General features: G+C 41.9%; 1 protein-coding gene across 17 annotated transcripts in view; it reads left to right on the top strand.

The window, feature by feature from the left end:
* setd5 (SET domain containing 5) overlaps positions 1 to 14,724 on the top strand; it is a 175,017-nt gene that overhangs the window by 146,042 nt on the left and 14,251 nt on the right. For all 17 annotated transcript variants that reach the window (XM_041191279.1, XM_041191275.1, XM_041191276.1 and 14 more), the window contains 3 exons: positions 275 to 832; positions 5,421 to 5,764; positions 11,428 to 11,606. In XM_041191279.1, coding sequence (XP_041047213.1) covers positions 275 to 832; positions 5,421 to 5,764; positions 11,428 to 11,606 — 1,081 coding nt within the window. The remainder of the gene's footprint in view (positions 1 to 274; positions 833 to 5,420; positions 5,765 to 11,427; positions 11,607 to 14,724) is intronic.

The raw sequence follows: 14,724 nt of genomic DNA, 5'->3' as shown, positions 1-14,724 counted from the left end.
ATCAGAAGTTATCAGCGAGAGAAATATTCCAATTGAAGATGTGTTCAAAATTGTAAGTAGATTATGTACCCAAGGTTACGATTTAATATTGATTTAACACGTTTCTTTGTAATCTATTGATCAGGAACATATTAAAACCACTGTGCTGGTGTTTAAACAGAAGCCGAGTTCAGTCAACTGCCTCATGTGAAATGGAAGTTTATTTTCAATCCCGTCATCAGGCTCGTATGTTTTAATTGTCACTAACAAATAGTTCCTGCTTCTGTCATTTCAGCCGCCTCTGAGAGCGGATAATGACCAGTCCAGGACTGGCTTCTCAGATCTCTCTCTGCATCCTGACCCGGACACTACCACACTCCGGGTTACAGCGGTCACCGATGGGCTGTTGTCAGATTGTGCTGCTCAGCCTCCTTGTTCTGCATTAACATTCCCCAGTGAAACTGAAACTGGGCTTACAGGGAGGAACGGTGATGGTCTCTCATCCCTGAAAAATACAGAACAAACCTTCAGGACAGAGTTTAATTTAATTTATGCCTGTTCGCCTTTGAACTCCAATCTCCGAGACCTCACTCCAACACACAGGCTAGAGGGACCATACAGAGGACTGGAGAACAGAGCCAGTTACATCAACGAGAGGAAATCTTCACATTCGGAGCGAGGTTTTGGAGAAACTGTGTATATGAGTCCATCTGGGGACACTTGCTTTAACAGGCAAAGCCAAGGACTCTTATCTGAGACACTGCAAGGAGCCATGTCCCCTCAAGCAGACCGGCAGCCTTTGTATTTTGAAGGAAATGCAACAGCTCAGCAGAATCCACCACAGAAGAAGAAGGCAAGTAACAAATTCATTCTATCTATTGATTATTATGCTAAAACGCTATGGATGGTAGCTCACATCTGAGAATTTTTTAGGGGGGTATGTTTAACCTAGTCGCAATAGTAATTTCAAGACTGGGCTCTGATGTTTACAAAGGGTAAAAAAGAGAAGACTAGATAAATTTAAAAGTAGTTATCAAGCATAGCAAAATTTGTTTTTTTAGAAGCCTGAAGATTTTAAGAGGAAAGGAGACTGACTGAAGGAAAGAGTTCCAATGTTTTGAGGTACTGAGAAAGAGCAAGTATATTAAAGTTGGAAATGTTGGGCTCAACTTTTGCTTTCGTACTTGTCAGCCCTTGATTTTCCTCCTATTTCATTGTAATGTGTGAAAAATCAAAGCCTGGCAAGCGCAGAACTTGGTTTTAATATTATCACATTGGGAAGGAACACTTAATCTACACTTAAGGAAGATCAAGAAAGTAAGGTTCAAAACAGCATTTTTAACAATTTTACAAGAGGGCCTAAAGGATATGGGACAAAGTTGCTCTTTGTGCTGATTGCTGATTTTAAAAAAATGCCTAAAGGAATCCCAATGCTATAACTCTTTCATTAAAGTTAAAACATTCTGAACCACAAGATATTTCCCATCATACATCCGAGCAGGTGACAATATGACTAAGCACTATAGTGTTGCACCCTTCACCAGTAATGAATATGTCTTGGGCTCACTGGACAAATGAGATGTGTATTAGGCTACTGAATCAAACCCTCTTCTTTTGGCTATGAAATTTAATTGTGGAGGAAGAAACAAAATGTGAAATCTTTTCAGTTTATTACATTTTAAATGCTAAATATTACTGACCATATAGTAATAGTTTGACTTTTAGTAATGACTTGCATATGTACTATTTACTGGATAGCTCTCTTATATACAGAAGCATATACCAACATGTCTGGTGTGAACAAATATTTGTTGCCAATATTCAAATAAGCACTCCTCTTACATTCAAGTGTCTGATAAAGTAATTTTGTCATATCTAGGTCATTTGTCCTGCTTCATCACCTCCCCGCCTCTCTTTCTTTTCTGCTCTCTACACTCGCCATCCATCTACTCCATAAGTCCGAATATGCAAATTGGTGGGTAAGAACAGCAGAGCTGGTCCATCAAACCTGCCCAACACTTGTGATGGCTGGAACATCTTGAGTAGATACTGTGGCCTCAGAGCCACATGATCTCTTGGTAGAGGGAAAAGAAAAATGAGGGGGGAGAGGGGTGGGAAATAGGGCCAATAGGAAAGAAATGCTCTGGGAAGTTCCTCTGACCCCTCAAGCGATCATAATCAATCTAGGCAATCACTTTTTAGGTCAAGTGTTTGTAAAAAACCTTCTATAAGACATGATTTCTGCTTCAGTCAACAACTAGTCCAGCTCACGCTGGCAGAGACAGCCAGCACCCACCACATCAGCCAGCAATGTATTTCAGATGCTATAAAAACAGAAAATGCTGGAAATATTGAGCAGGCCTGACAGTATCTGTGGAGAGAGAAACAGTTAATGTTTCAGGTCTGTGACCTTTCATCTGAACTGAGTATTTCCAGCATTTTCTGCTTTTATTTCAGAGCTTCAGCGCCCGCAATATTTTTCTTTTATATTTCAGATATACCCTGTCACAGGGAGGAAGGGAAGAAAGTGAGTATTTCCACAGAAATAATAATGGGCCAAATCTTGCTGGAAAAATAACAGTGTATTACCAATGCACACCGTAATTGATGTGCAAAAGAGATAGGCTTGAAAGGTGGAAGAGGAAGTCTCTCGAACTCCATTCCCTGACCACCGAATCCTTCTCTCTCCCTGGTCACTGAGACTAAACAAGACCATTCGCAAACTTGCTATCCTATTTGACTCTGAGGTGAGTTTCCAACCCCATATCTGCTTCATTGCCAAGACCTCCTCCTCCTAACTCCATAACATTGCCTGTCTCCATCCCAGCCTCAGCTCATCTGTTGCTGAAACCCTGTGCTTACATTTGCTCCCAGTCCAGCTATACTTTGTTTTAAAAAATTCTCATCATTGTTTACAAATTCCTCCTTAGCCTCAAGCCTCCCTATCTACTTCCAGTCACACCATTCCTCCGAGATCTCTCAGCTTTCCAATTCTGGCCTCCTGCACATTTCCAGTTTTAATAACTCCAACATTGGTGGCTATGCCTTAACCACCAAGGCCCTAAACTCTGAAATTGTCTACTCTCCATCTCTCTATCTTTCTCTACTCCTTTAACATGCTATCTCTTTGACCAAGCTGTTGATGACCTGTCCTAATATCTCCTTATGTGGCCCAGTGTCAGATTTTATTTGATTATGCTCCTGTGAAGCACATTGGGATGTTTTACCATGTTAAAAGCACTGTATAAATGCAATTTGTTTTTGTATGCCACAAGATGCCTTGCTCTAGCAAGATTTGTCCCAGTATCTGTCTGCCCTTTGTTGTATCGCAATACATTTGTAGCTTGTACCTTGAGTGGAGGCAGAAGGACAGGACATGCCATATGATGTAAGAATAAACAATAAATCATGATAATAGCACAGCACGTTACTCTAAAAAGGAAGAGTATGAATACCTTTACAAGTATGAAAAGTAATTAATAATGATTCTGTGACAAATTTTGTTGTGCACTTTCCCAGGAAGGAGGAATTCACTTAGTATTTTTACAGCATTGAGTACTTAGTGCAGGAATGCGCTATTGCTGTTAAATGCCGTGTCTCTTAAAAACATGATGAAGTTGTTACAGGGATCCATTCACCTATCAGGAACTGCTTGCCATTCCAGTGGCTGAGATACTGTTCTGAATGTACCCAGTAAAGCAGCAGAAAAGAATGTGGAATTCTCTTGGAACTGAACCCTTTCCCAGCCATTTGAAATGAATATGATGTTTGTGCTGATTTTGGCTCTTTCGAGGCGAGGAAATTGTGGAGCTACATGATGTTTGGAAGTCCTTCCTACCCAAATAGTCCAAACAGTGCCTTGAATTACCCATTGGAAATAACTGGAATTCTACTTCCAAATTTTTTTTAAAAAACGAATCTGTATTTATATGCTTGAATCCAACAGACTTACTTCCTGGGCCTCATATGTGCACCATTTCCAGCATAATTTTGCCATCAGACAAGAGGGACACAGATATTGAAAAAGATATAGAGAAGATCAGTAAAATGTGTCCTCAATTTAAAAGGGATTTACTGAAAGGAAAGATTAGAACTTTGAAGTATGGCAGGAAGGTGCTGGGGAGGGGTGTGGGGAGAGTTATATGACCTCTTTAAAATGCAGAAAATATTAAATGATACAGATGGGGCACATTTATAAAGTATTTCAAATTGAAGAAAATGGTGCTGAGGAGATGATTGGAAATTCATGAGAAATGCATTTTACAAATATATAGGAAGAACAAGTTTACTGAAATTGCTTGAAGAACTACCAGCAGCAGAGGACCAATGGGACAAAAGACCCCGTTCTCTGCTATAATTTTGATGATTCTGTAATTTTCCAAGTAAAATAAAAGAAGCAAAAATATTGAGGTTGTTCAGAATATAGCTGGATGCATTTAGTAAGTTGGGATATTAGAGGGGCTTTAATGAACTGATTAACCTTTTATTGTCCCTGGCTTTTTTATGTTCTTGTAGCAATATACCCCAGGCCATTGCCAGCGCTGCTAATAACCATTATTTACTAGCTGATGCACATGAGTGGTCTGACATGACTGCCTTTGATTTTTTTTATTTTCTGTGGGGAAAGTATTTAGCACTACCAGACTGCAGTCACTGAAATCAGTAAGTTATTGTGTTGGAAATTAGAAACTTGAGCCCATGCCTTACTGGGTTCACTCAGAATGTGCCAAATGATTTTTTTTAATGGATGCTGCAGCTTTTGTGGTCAAAAAAATTCTTAATTCAAGGAAAACAGATTTGTGCTTATAATAGTGTCTTATGGTGTGTCTTGGTATTGTCTCAAAGTCTTTCACATTTAGGGGATTACTTTGAAGTACGAAAATTATTGATGCCTGCAAGCAGGGTGAGATCTTGAAAACAGCACTGTGATGTATAACCAGGTAATCTGTTACTGATGGTAGTGGCTGAAAGAGGAAAGTTGGGAAAGACGTCTCTGGGTAGTGCCATCCACCTGAAGCACCAGCATGGACAGCTGGGGTCTTGATTTAAAATTTCATCCAATGAATGGCACCTCTGACAGGCACTAATGTCTCAGCACTACATTGGACGGCCAGCTTTGATTATTCCTGGAATGGGGCTTCAACTTCTTGCCACCCGCTGCAAAGCCTTCTGATCAAAGTTCAAAGATGAGTGCTACTGACTAAACCAAGGTGAAAAAACGGGACTCAGTCATGATTCTGGTGCTTTACTGACTGCACCAGGCAGGTAGTATTTCCTAGACCTAGACAGCTGAGATGTTACTCCAGTGTTTGAGATGATGTGCTTAGCTATCCAAGTAATCCAGTTGCCTCTACCTGAAAATATGTCATACAGTTCACCATGGAAATGTTATGGAAGTAGAAGTTGGGATTTTTGGGTCTCATCTTGTGTTTGTTTTCAAGGTATCCTTGCTGGAATATCGAAAACGACAGCAGGAGGCGAGGGAAAGTAGCTCCAAATCAGACATCCTAAGCTCAGATCCTTCCAAAACGCCCAACACTATGGGCACTCCAACTAGGCGAGGTAGTGATGGCTCTTCTGCACAAACCGCAACCAACGGTGACTCCACTGCCATGTCTCGATCATCACAAAGATCATCATCACCCTCGAGCGGTTTTTCATCACCAGTGCACCCATCAATGCCTCAGATTGAAGAAGTCAGTCCAACGGATCCTGGTAGCAGCAAGAATGCAACTCTGTCTGCAGCAGCCAGCAACAAAAGCCGAGACAGCATGAGCACGAGGTGGTGAGTAAACTAGTTAACTGAAGCCAATGTTACAACTGTCAGAATAAAGATTTAGTGATTGCGTTTTAAATTTGCTAAAGGTCCAAATGAGTGCTAGTCTGTAACTTTTGAAATTTACACATGATTGTTTTCTTTATTTCATGATTATAAGATCATACTAGTAGAAACTCAGCACATTTCTCAAGGGCAGTTAACGATGGGCAATAAATGCTGACCTAGCCAGCGGTGCACACATCCTGTGAACGAATTTTAAAAATTGTTTTTAAAGCAACAAAAGCAGAAAATGCTGGAAAAACTCAGCCGGTTTGGCAGCATCTGTGAAGAGAGAAAGGGTTAACATTTCGAGTCCATATGAATCTTCTTCAAAGCTAAAGAGAAGTAGAACCCTGATAGATTTTGGCTTACTGAATTGTTTTTCTAAGTCCACTTTTCTCCCATCCTCTCCTGAAGGCCAGCGTACGAGTAAAGATGTCTTACTGCAATTGTCTAGAGCTTTGGTGAGACCACACTGAAATATTGTGTGCAGCTTTGGCCTCCTTACCTAAGGAAAGATATACTTGCCATAGAAGAAGTGCAATGAAGGGTCACCAAACTAATTCCTGGATAAAAACAAAAAACTGCGGATGCTGGAAATCCAAAACAAAAACAGAATTACCTGGGAAAACTCAGCAGGTCTGGCAGCATCGGCGGAGAAGAAAAGAGTTGACGTTTCGAGTCCTCATGACCCTTCAACAGAACTAGGTGAATCCAAGGAAGGGGTGAAATATAAGCTGATTTAAGGTCTGTGTGTGTGTGTGTGTGTGTGTGTGTGTGTGTGGGGAAGGGGGGTGGTTGGGTGGGGGGAGAGAAGTGGAGGGGGGTGGTGTGGTTGTAGGGACAAGCAAGCAGTGATAGAAGCAGATGTCACAGACAACAGAACAAAAGAACACATAGATGTTGAAGTTGGTGATATTATCTAAACGAATGTGCTAATTAAGAATGGATGGTAGGGCACTCAAGGTATAGCTCTAGTGGGGGTGGGGGGAGCATAATAGATTTAAAAATAATGGAAATAGGTGGGAAAAGAAAAATCTATATAATTTATTGGAAAAAAGAAAAGGAAGGGGGAAGAAAGGGGGTGGGGATGGAGGAGGGAGTTCAAGACCTAAAATTGTTGAATTCAATATTCAGTCCGGAAGGCTGTAAAGTGCCTAGTCAGAAGATGAGGTGTTGTTCCTCCAGTTTGCGTTGGGCTTCACTGGAACAATGCAGCAAGCCAAAGACAGACATGTGGGCAAGAGAGCAGGGTGGAGTGTTAAAATGGCAAACGACAGGGAGGTTTGGGTCATTCTTGCAGACAGACCGCAGGTGTTCTGCAAAGCAGTCGCCCAGTTTACGTTTGGTCTCTCCAGTGTAGAGGAGACCACATTGGGAGCAACGAATACAGTAGGCTAAGTTGGGGGAAATGCAAGTGAAATGCTGCTTCACTTGAAAGGAGTGTTTGGGCCCTTGATCGGTGAGGAGAGAGGAAGTGAAGGGGCAGGTGTTATATATTTTGCGTGGGCATGGGGTGGTGCCATAGGTGGGGGTTGAGGAGTAGGGGGTGATGGAGGAGTGGACCAGGGTGTCCCGGAGGGAACTATCCCGACGGAATGCCGACGGGGGGGGGGGTGAAGGGAAGATGTGTTTGGTGGTGGCATCATGCTGGAGTTGGCAGAAATGGCGGAGGATGATCCTTTGAATGCGGAGGCTGGTGGGGTGATAAGTGAGGACAAGGGGGACCCTATCATGTTTCTGGGAGGGAGGAGAAGGCGTGAGGGCGGATGCACGGGAGATGGGCTGGGCACGGTTGAGGGCCCTGTCAACGACCGTGGGTGGAAAACCTCGATTAAGGAAGAAGGAGGACATGTCAGAGGAACTGTTTTTGAAGGTTCCTCTGACATGTCCTCCATCTTCCTTAACCGAGGTTTTCCACCCACGGTTGTTGACAGGGCCCTCAACCGTGCCCAGCCCATCTCCCGCGCATCCGCCCTCACGCCTTCTCCTCCCTCCTAGAAACATGATAGGGTCCCCCTTGTCCTCACTTATCACCCCACCAGCCTCCGCATTCAAAGGATCATCCTCCGCCATTTCTGCCAACTCCAGCATGATGCCACCACCAAACACATCTTCCCTTCACCCCCCCCCCGTCGGCATTCCGTCGGGATAGTTCCCTCCGGGACACCCTGGTCCACTCCTCCATCACCCCCTACTCCTCAACCCCCACCTATGGCACCACCCCATGCCCACGCAAAATATATAACACCTGCCCCTTCACTTCCTCTCTCCTCACCGATCAAGGGCCCAAACACTCCTTTCAAGTGAAGCAGCATTTCACTTGCATTTCCCCCAACTTAGTCTACTGTATTTGTTGCTCCCAATGTGGTCTCCTCTACATTGGAGAGACCAAACGTAAACCGGGCAACCGCTTTGCAGAACACCTGCGGTCTGTCCGCAAGAATGACCCAAACCTCCCTGTCGTTTGCCATTTTAACACTCCACCCTGCTCTCTTGCCCACATGTCTGTCCTTGGCTTGCTGCATTGTTCCAGTGAAGCCCAACGCAAACTGGAGGAACAGCACCTCAACTTCCAACTAGGCACTTTACAGCCTTCCGGACTGAATATTGAATTCAACAATTTTAGGTCTTGAACTCCGTCCTCCATCCCCACCCCCTTTCTGTTTCTCCCCCCTCCCTTTTGGTTTTTTCCAATAAATTATACAGATTTTTCTTTTCCCACCTATTTCCATTATTTTTAAATATTTTTAAATCTTTTCTGCTCCCCCCACTCCCACTAGAGCTATACCTTGAGTGCCCTACCATCCATTCTTAATTAGCACATTCGTTTAGATAATATCACCAACTTCAACACCTCTGTGTTCTTTTGTTCTGTTGTCTGTGACATCTTTTGATGATCGGCTTCTGTCACTGCTTGCTTGTCCCTACAACCACACCAACCCCCTCCACTTCTTCCCCCCCCCCCACCCCCCACACACACACACACACACACACACACACACACACACACACCTTAAACCAGCTTATATTTCACCTCTTCCTTGGATTCACCTAGTTCTGTTGAAGGGTCATGAGGACTCGAAACGTCAACTCTTTTCTTCTCCGCCAATGCTGCCAGACCTGCTGAGTTTTTTTCCAGGTAATTCTAAAACTAATTCCTGGGATGGAGGGATTGTCCTATGAGGAAAGATTAAATAAACAGGGCCTTTATTTTCTGGAGTTTAGAAGAATGAGAAATGAACACATTCAAACATACAAAATTCTTACAGGGCTCGACAGGGTAGAGGCAGGAAGGATTTTTTTCCCCTGGCTGGGAGTGTCTATAACCAGGGGATATAGCCTCTGAATAAGGTGTGGCGCTTTAGGACTGAGATGAGGAATTTCTTCACTCAGAGGGTGGTGAATCTCTGAAATTCTCTGCCTGAGGGGGCTGTGGAGGCTCAGTCGTTGAGTATAGAGTTAGATTTCTATATATTAAAAACATCAAAAGATACGGGGATAGTGCACGAAAATGGTGTTGAAGAAGAAAATCAGCAATGATTGAATAGCGGAGCCGGCTTGAAGGAATGAATGGCTCCTGCTCCTGTTTCTTATGTTCTCAACATGGTTGAACTTGTCTTTGCTGAAAGACAATGAGGCCAATTAGATCTCCTAAATTCTATTTATCCATGGGTAAATTAACTTAGCACAAATCATAGAACCAGACTGGAACCTTCTGGTCCGTTTTGATTAAATAGCACACCATAAAATGTTTGGCTGCGGCTATAATAATCATTGTCCGTCCACAGTGCAGGGGATTAGGGAACTGCTGCTTATATAATGAGACGTAACACAGGTGAAGTCTTTGCCTATAATTTTTATCTGATTGTTTCTTAAATATGCCATTTCAAACTCAGTCAATTTGATTTTTGATGACAAGCAGCTGTGGGGAAATTAGCTCACAAAAATTTGGAAATGTGGTATCAAACATTTGTCTAAACTCATCTTTTAATTTTAATTAATTTTGGATTTGTAAAGAGAAGGTCATGACTGACAAACGTACTTTAATTTTTGAAGAGGTGGCTGAAGCTGACTTGAATTTTTTTGAAGAGGTGACTAAAGAAGGATGCCTATGGATGTTATTTATATGGATTTCCAGAAGGCATTTACTAAAGCCCCTCAAAGTTGAAGGTCATGGAATTGAAAGCAAACTATTGATGTGGTTAGGAAATTGGCTAAGTGGCAAGATACAGAGAGTAGGGTTAATAAATAGGTACTTTAATTGACAAGATGTGACTAGTGGTGTCTCACAAGGATCTATGTTGGGGCCTCAACTATTCGTCATATTTATTAATGTCTTAGATGATGGGATAGAACGCCATAGGTTCAAGTTTGCCAATAACACACACGGAGGTGGCATTATAAGCAGAGTAGATGGAAGCATAAAATTACAAAGATGTTAATAAAGCGAACAGGCAAAACTGTGGCATGGATTTCAGGGTATCCAGATGTGGGGACCTAAAAAGGGTAGAACAGAGTACTTTATAAATGGTGAGAAGCTAGAAGTGAAGGTCCAAAGAGACTTGGGGGTTCCGTTACATAGATAATTAAAATATCATCAACAAGTTCAGAAAATAATCAAAAAGGCTAATGGAATGTTGACCTTTATATCTAGAGGACTACATTACAAGGGCATGGAAATTAAGCTACAGTTATACAAAGCCATTGTTGAACCAAACCTGAAGCACTGAGGGTAGTTCTGGGTACCACATCTTAGTAAGTAAATATTAACCCTGGAGAGAGTGCAGTATTGATTTTCCGAAATGATACCTGTGCCCTGAGGGTTAAGTTAGAAGGAAAGATTACACAAACTGGGCTTTTATTCGCTGGAATTTAGAAGATTAAGGGGCAATTGCATTGAATTTTTAAATATATTAGGGAACAGATAGGATAGATAGAGAGAAGCTATTTCCGCTGGTTGAAGTGTATAGGGCAAATGGGCATAGTCTAAAATTTAAAGCCAGGCCTTCCAGGAGTGAAATTAAGAAGTACTTCTACACAGGATGGTGGAAGTTTAGAACACACTTTTGCAGCTGGCAATTAATGCCAAATCAATTAATTTTAAATCTAAGATTGATAGATTTTTTTTAAGTAAAGGTGTTAAGGGATATGGATCAAAGGTGGGTATATGAAGTTAGATTGTGTATCAGCCATGATTTCATTTAAAAGTGGCAGAACAGGCTTAAGGGGCTATACGGCATACTCTTTTTGCTCAGTTCCTAAAATAAATTAGATATAATGTTAAATGTATACTGCGAAGAAAGGACCAGCAATGTAATCATATTAGTTACCCAGTCAATTCATTTGTAGAATAACATACCTCATAGTCATAAAGTATATCTCTAATGAGGTTAATTTGGTTAAGCAGGTTAGCATTGTCTCTTCACTAAAAGCTTGGAAGTAATACATGCTTTACCTTCTACAAACCAAGTCACTCCTTCCAAGAATGAGGGAAAATCATCACAACATGCAAAAATACAGTCTGCAGAGGAATGGGACCATTTTGACAGATCTCCAAAGAGGGGACAAGAAAAGAAAAGTAAATTGGAAAAGAAGCATTTTTTTGTGCATGTCTTTTTATGTTTCAGGATGGTTCCTACATCAGTAGAGCGATTACGAGAGAATCCGGGCATGTTGGAACGTGTTCTCAGGAGGACGGAAATTGGAAATTTGAAGCGAACAGGGGGAGATGATAGAAGTACATTGGACCGTGTTCTACGGCGAATAGAAACTGGTGCAGTGGACTGTGGCAGGGAGAAGGATGCAGGTGTGAAATTAATGGATTTAAGCTCATATTCTGAAATCCAAAATTTATTTTGGTTGGTGAATGTCAAAACTTGTTCCACACTCCAGTGTTCAACTGCATAGGGCTACACCTTTTAATTGTGCCTTTGAGCATTTTGCCACTGCAAAATTATAGGTGTTTGTCTTTTTGCAAAAATGTGTACAAGTAATCTCAATATTGTCTTTGTCATCTGTACCAGCATCCTAGATTGTTAGCATAGGTGAATCCAGCTCTCCCTGCAGCAAAGCACTGTGATGCCAGTGTATTTACAAGAAGTACCCTTAATAGGCCAATGTGAACTCTTCCACATCACCCATCCTCCTGGTCTCCCTATTGCACATTTGTGCCAAATTTTGTGCTGTGATTTATGAGCACTGGGTCCTTGGTTGATATCATCCCAGATGTCATCACCAAGCTTTTAATGTTAACTTAAGTCAGAAAATTTGTTGCTGTTTTTGATTATATGGCGAAACTGATTGCTTATGGAAGGAGCTGTTTTATTTGGTTTCTTTCTTGGTAAAAGAGATTTAAAATAAGTACTCTTGCTGAAAAGACTACAAGCAATCTGTTTCCTGGGGTTTCACAGTGCTTTGCTGCAGGGAGAGCTGGATTCACCTATGCTAACAATCTAGGATGCTGGTACAGATGACAAAGACAATATTGAGATTACTTGTACACATTTTTGCAAAAAGACAAACACCTATAATTTTGCAGTGGCAAAATACTCAAAGGCACAATTGAAGATCCATGAAATAGATAATATGATGTGAGCTGAATACAGAGCTCAATTACTTAGGGGATTTTCAACCTAGTTCTTAGCACATCTTAGTACCTCTTTATTGGGGAGAGGAGGATCGTTCATGGGATGTGGGTGCTATTGGCAACACTGACAATTATTACCCATTCTAATTGTCTTTAACAAGGTGGTGTAGGCACACCCAAAGTGTTGTTAGGGAGGGAGTCCCAGAATGGCTTGGCACTATTTGACCATTCCTTCATCGTTGCTGGGTCAAAGTCCTAGCACTCCCTCCCTAACAGCTTTGTGGGTATAGCTATACCACGTGGACCAAACATTTCAAGAAGGTGGCTCACCACCACCTTCTTAAGGGCAATTAGGAATGGACAGTAAATGCTAATCTTGACAGCGACACTCACATCCCAAGCACAATTTTTTTTTTTAAATTGACGGAGCAACAAGGAAATAGTTCCAAGTCAGGCTGGTACGTAACTTGGAGAGGAACTTGCAGGTGGTGGTCCTACCTACCTATTGATCTTGTTCTTCTAGATGGTAGAGGTCCTGAGTTTGTAAGGTCCTGTATTAGTGAATTCCTGTAAAGTATCATGTAGGTGGTACACACGACTATCACTGTATATCAGTGATGGAGTAAGTTAATATTCAAGATGGGGTGCTAATCAAGCGGGCTGCTTTGTCCTATTCTATCACACTCCTTACTTGTGCCTTGTAGTTGGTGAACAGCTTTTGAAGAATCAGGAGGTGGGCTACTCACTGCAGAATTCCCAGCCTCTGACCTGCTCTTGTAACTATAGTATTTATTTGGCTTGCCCAGCTGATTTTCTATTCAATGGTAACCACCCCTGCTCAGGAAGTTGATGGTGGGGATTCTGCTTTGGTAATACCATTGAATGTCAAGAGGAGGTGGTTAGATTCTCTCTTGTTGGAGTTAGTTATTGCAGGCACTTGTATGATGCAAATGTTACTTGCCACTGATCAGCCAAAGCTTGAATGTTGTTCAAATCTTGCTGTTTGTGGGCATGAACTGCATCATTATCTAGGAGTTGCGAATGGAACTGAGCACTGTGAAATCGGCAGTGAACATCCCCACTTCTGACCTTATCATAGAAGGAAGGTCATCGTGAAGCAGCTAAAGATGGTTGAGCCTACAGCATTGCCCTGAAGAACACCTGCAAGGATATCCTGGGACTGAGATGATTGGCCTCCAGCAACCACAGCCATCTGCATTTGTGCTAAGTATGACTAACCGGTAGAGAGTTTACAAAATTGACTTCAATTTTGCTAGAGCTCCTTGATGCCACACTCAGTCAAATGTTGTCTTGATGTCAAGGTCAGTTACTTTCATCTCACCCCCGGAATTCAGCTCTCTTGTCCACATTTGTCTCAATGCTGTTGTGATACCTGGAGGCAAGTGGCAGAACTCAAACTAAGCTTCAGTGAGCAGGTTATTGGTGAGTGGGTGCTGCTTGATATCATTGTAGTCAATGCCTTCGGTCAATTCACTGATGATTGAGAGTCGATTGAAGAGGCAGTGATTAAGCGGATTGGATATGTCCTGCTTTTTGTGGATGCGTCATATCTGAGCAATTTTTTACTTTGTCAGATCAATGCCAGTAGCTGTACTGGAACATTGTGGGTAGAGGCACAGCTAGTTCTGGAGCACTAGTCTTCAATATAAATAATATAGAACTTGAACAACTCCAATAGTCCAGAGAAAGTGAGATGAACAATGTAGTGAGTCTGATACTTTTTGCTGCTGTTTCTGTTTTTCTTGTTCAGTTAGAGAGTGGAATAGAGAGGGTAGAGTAGGCTTTAAACTAAATAGAAGGCGGGAGGGTTCTGGAGAGAGGATACATAGCCTTACAAATCAAAAGGATATGGCAGCATGGCAGGGCAGCTATTTAGGTAGTGATACCTAGAGTGTGACAGGAAGGGACAGAGTGTATAATCATAAAAAAACAAGGTCAAAGGAGGAAAAAATGGTAAAAAGACAAAATTAGTGGCTCTTTATTTAAATGCATGTCATATTTGGAACAAAATAAATGAATTAACGGTGCAAATAGAGGTTAATGATCTTATAGCCATTACAGAGACACGGTTACAAGATCAAAGCTGGAAACTAAATATTCAGGGGTATGTGACTTTTCGAAAGGACAGGTAGGAGGGAAACGGTGGTGGGGTAGCTTTGTTAGTACTAGATGGAATAAGTACGATAGCAAGAAATGATCTTAGATCGGAAGATTTAGAATCCATATGGGTGGAGGTAAAAAATAACAAGGGGAAGACGACATTGGTGGGAGTAGTCTATAGGCCCCCTAACAGTAGCTATACTGTAGGACAGAGAAT

This window comes from Carcharodon carcharias, chromosome 7 (assembly GCF_017639515.1).
Source record: "Carcharodon carcharias isolate sCarCar2 chromosome 7, sCarCar2.pri, whole genome shotgun sequence".
NCBI classification, from domain to species: domain Eukaryota; kingdom Metazoa; phylum Chordata; class Chondrichthyes; order Lamniformes; family Lamnidae; genus Carcharodon; species Carcharodon carcharias.
The sequence above is the reverse complement of the archived record's forward strand: the minus strand, read 5'-3'. Positions and strand labels throughout refer to the sequence as shown.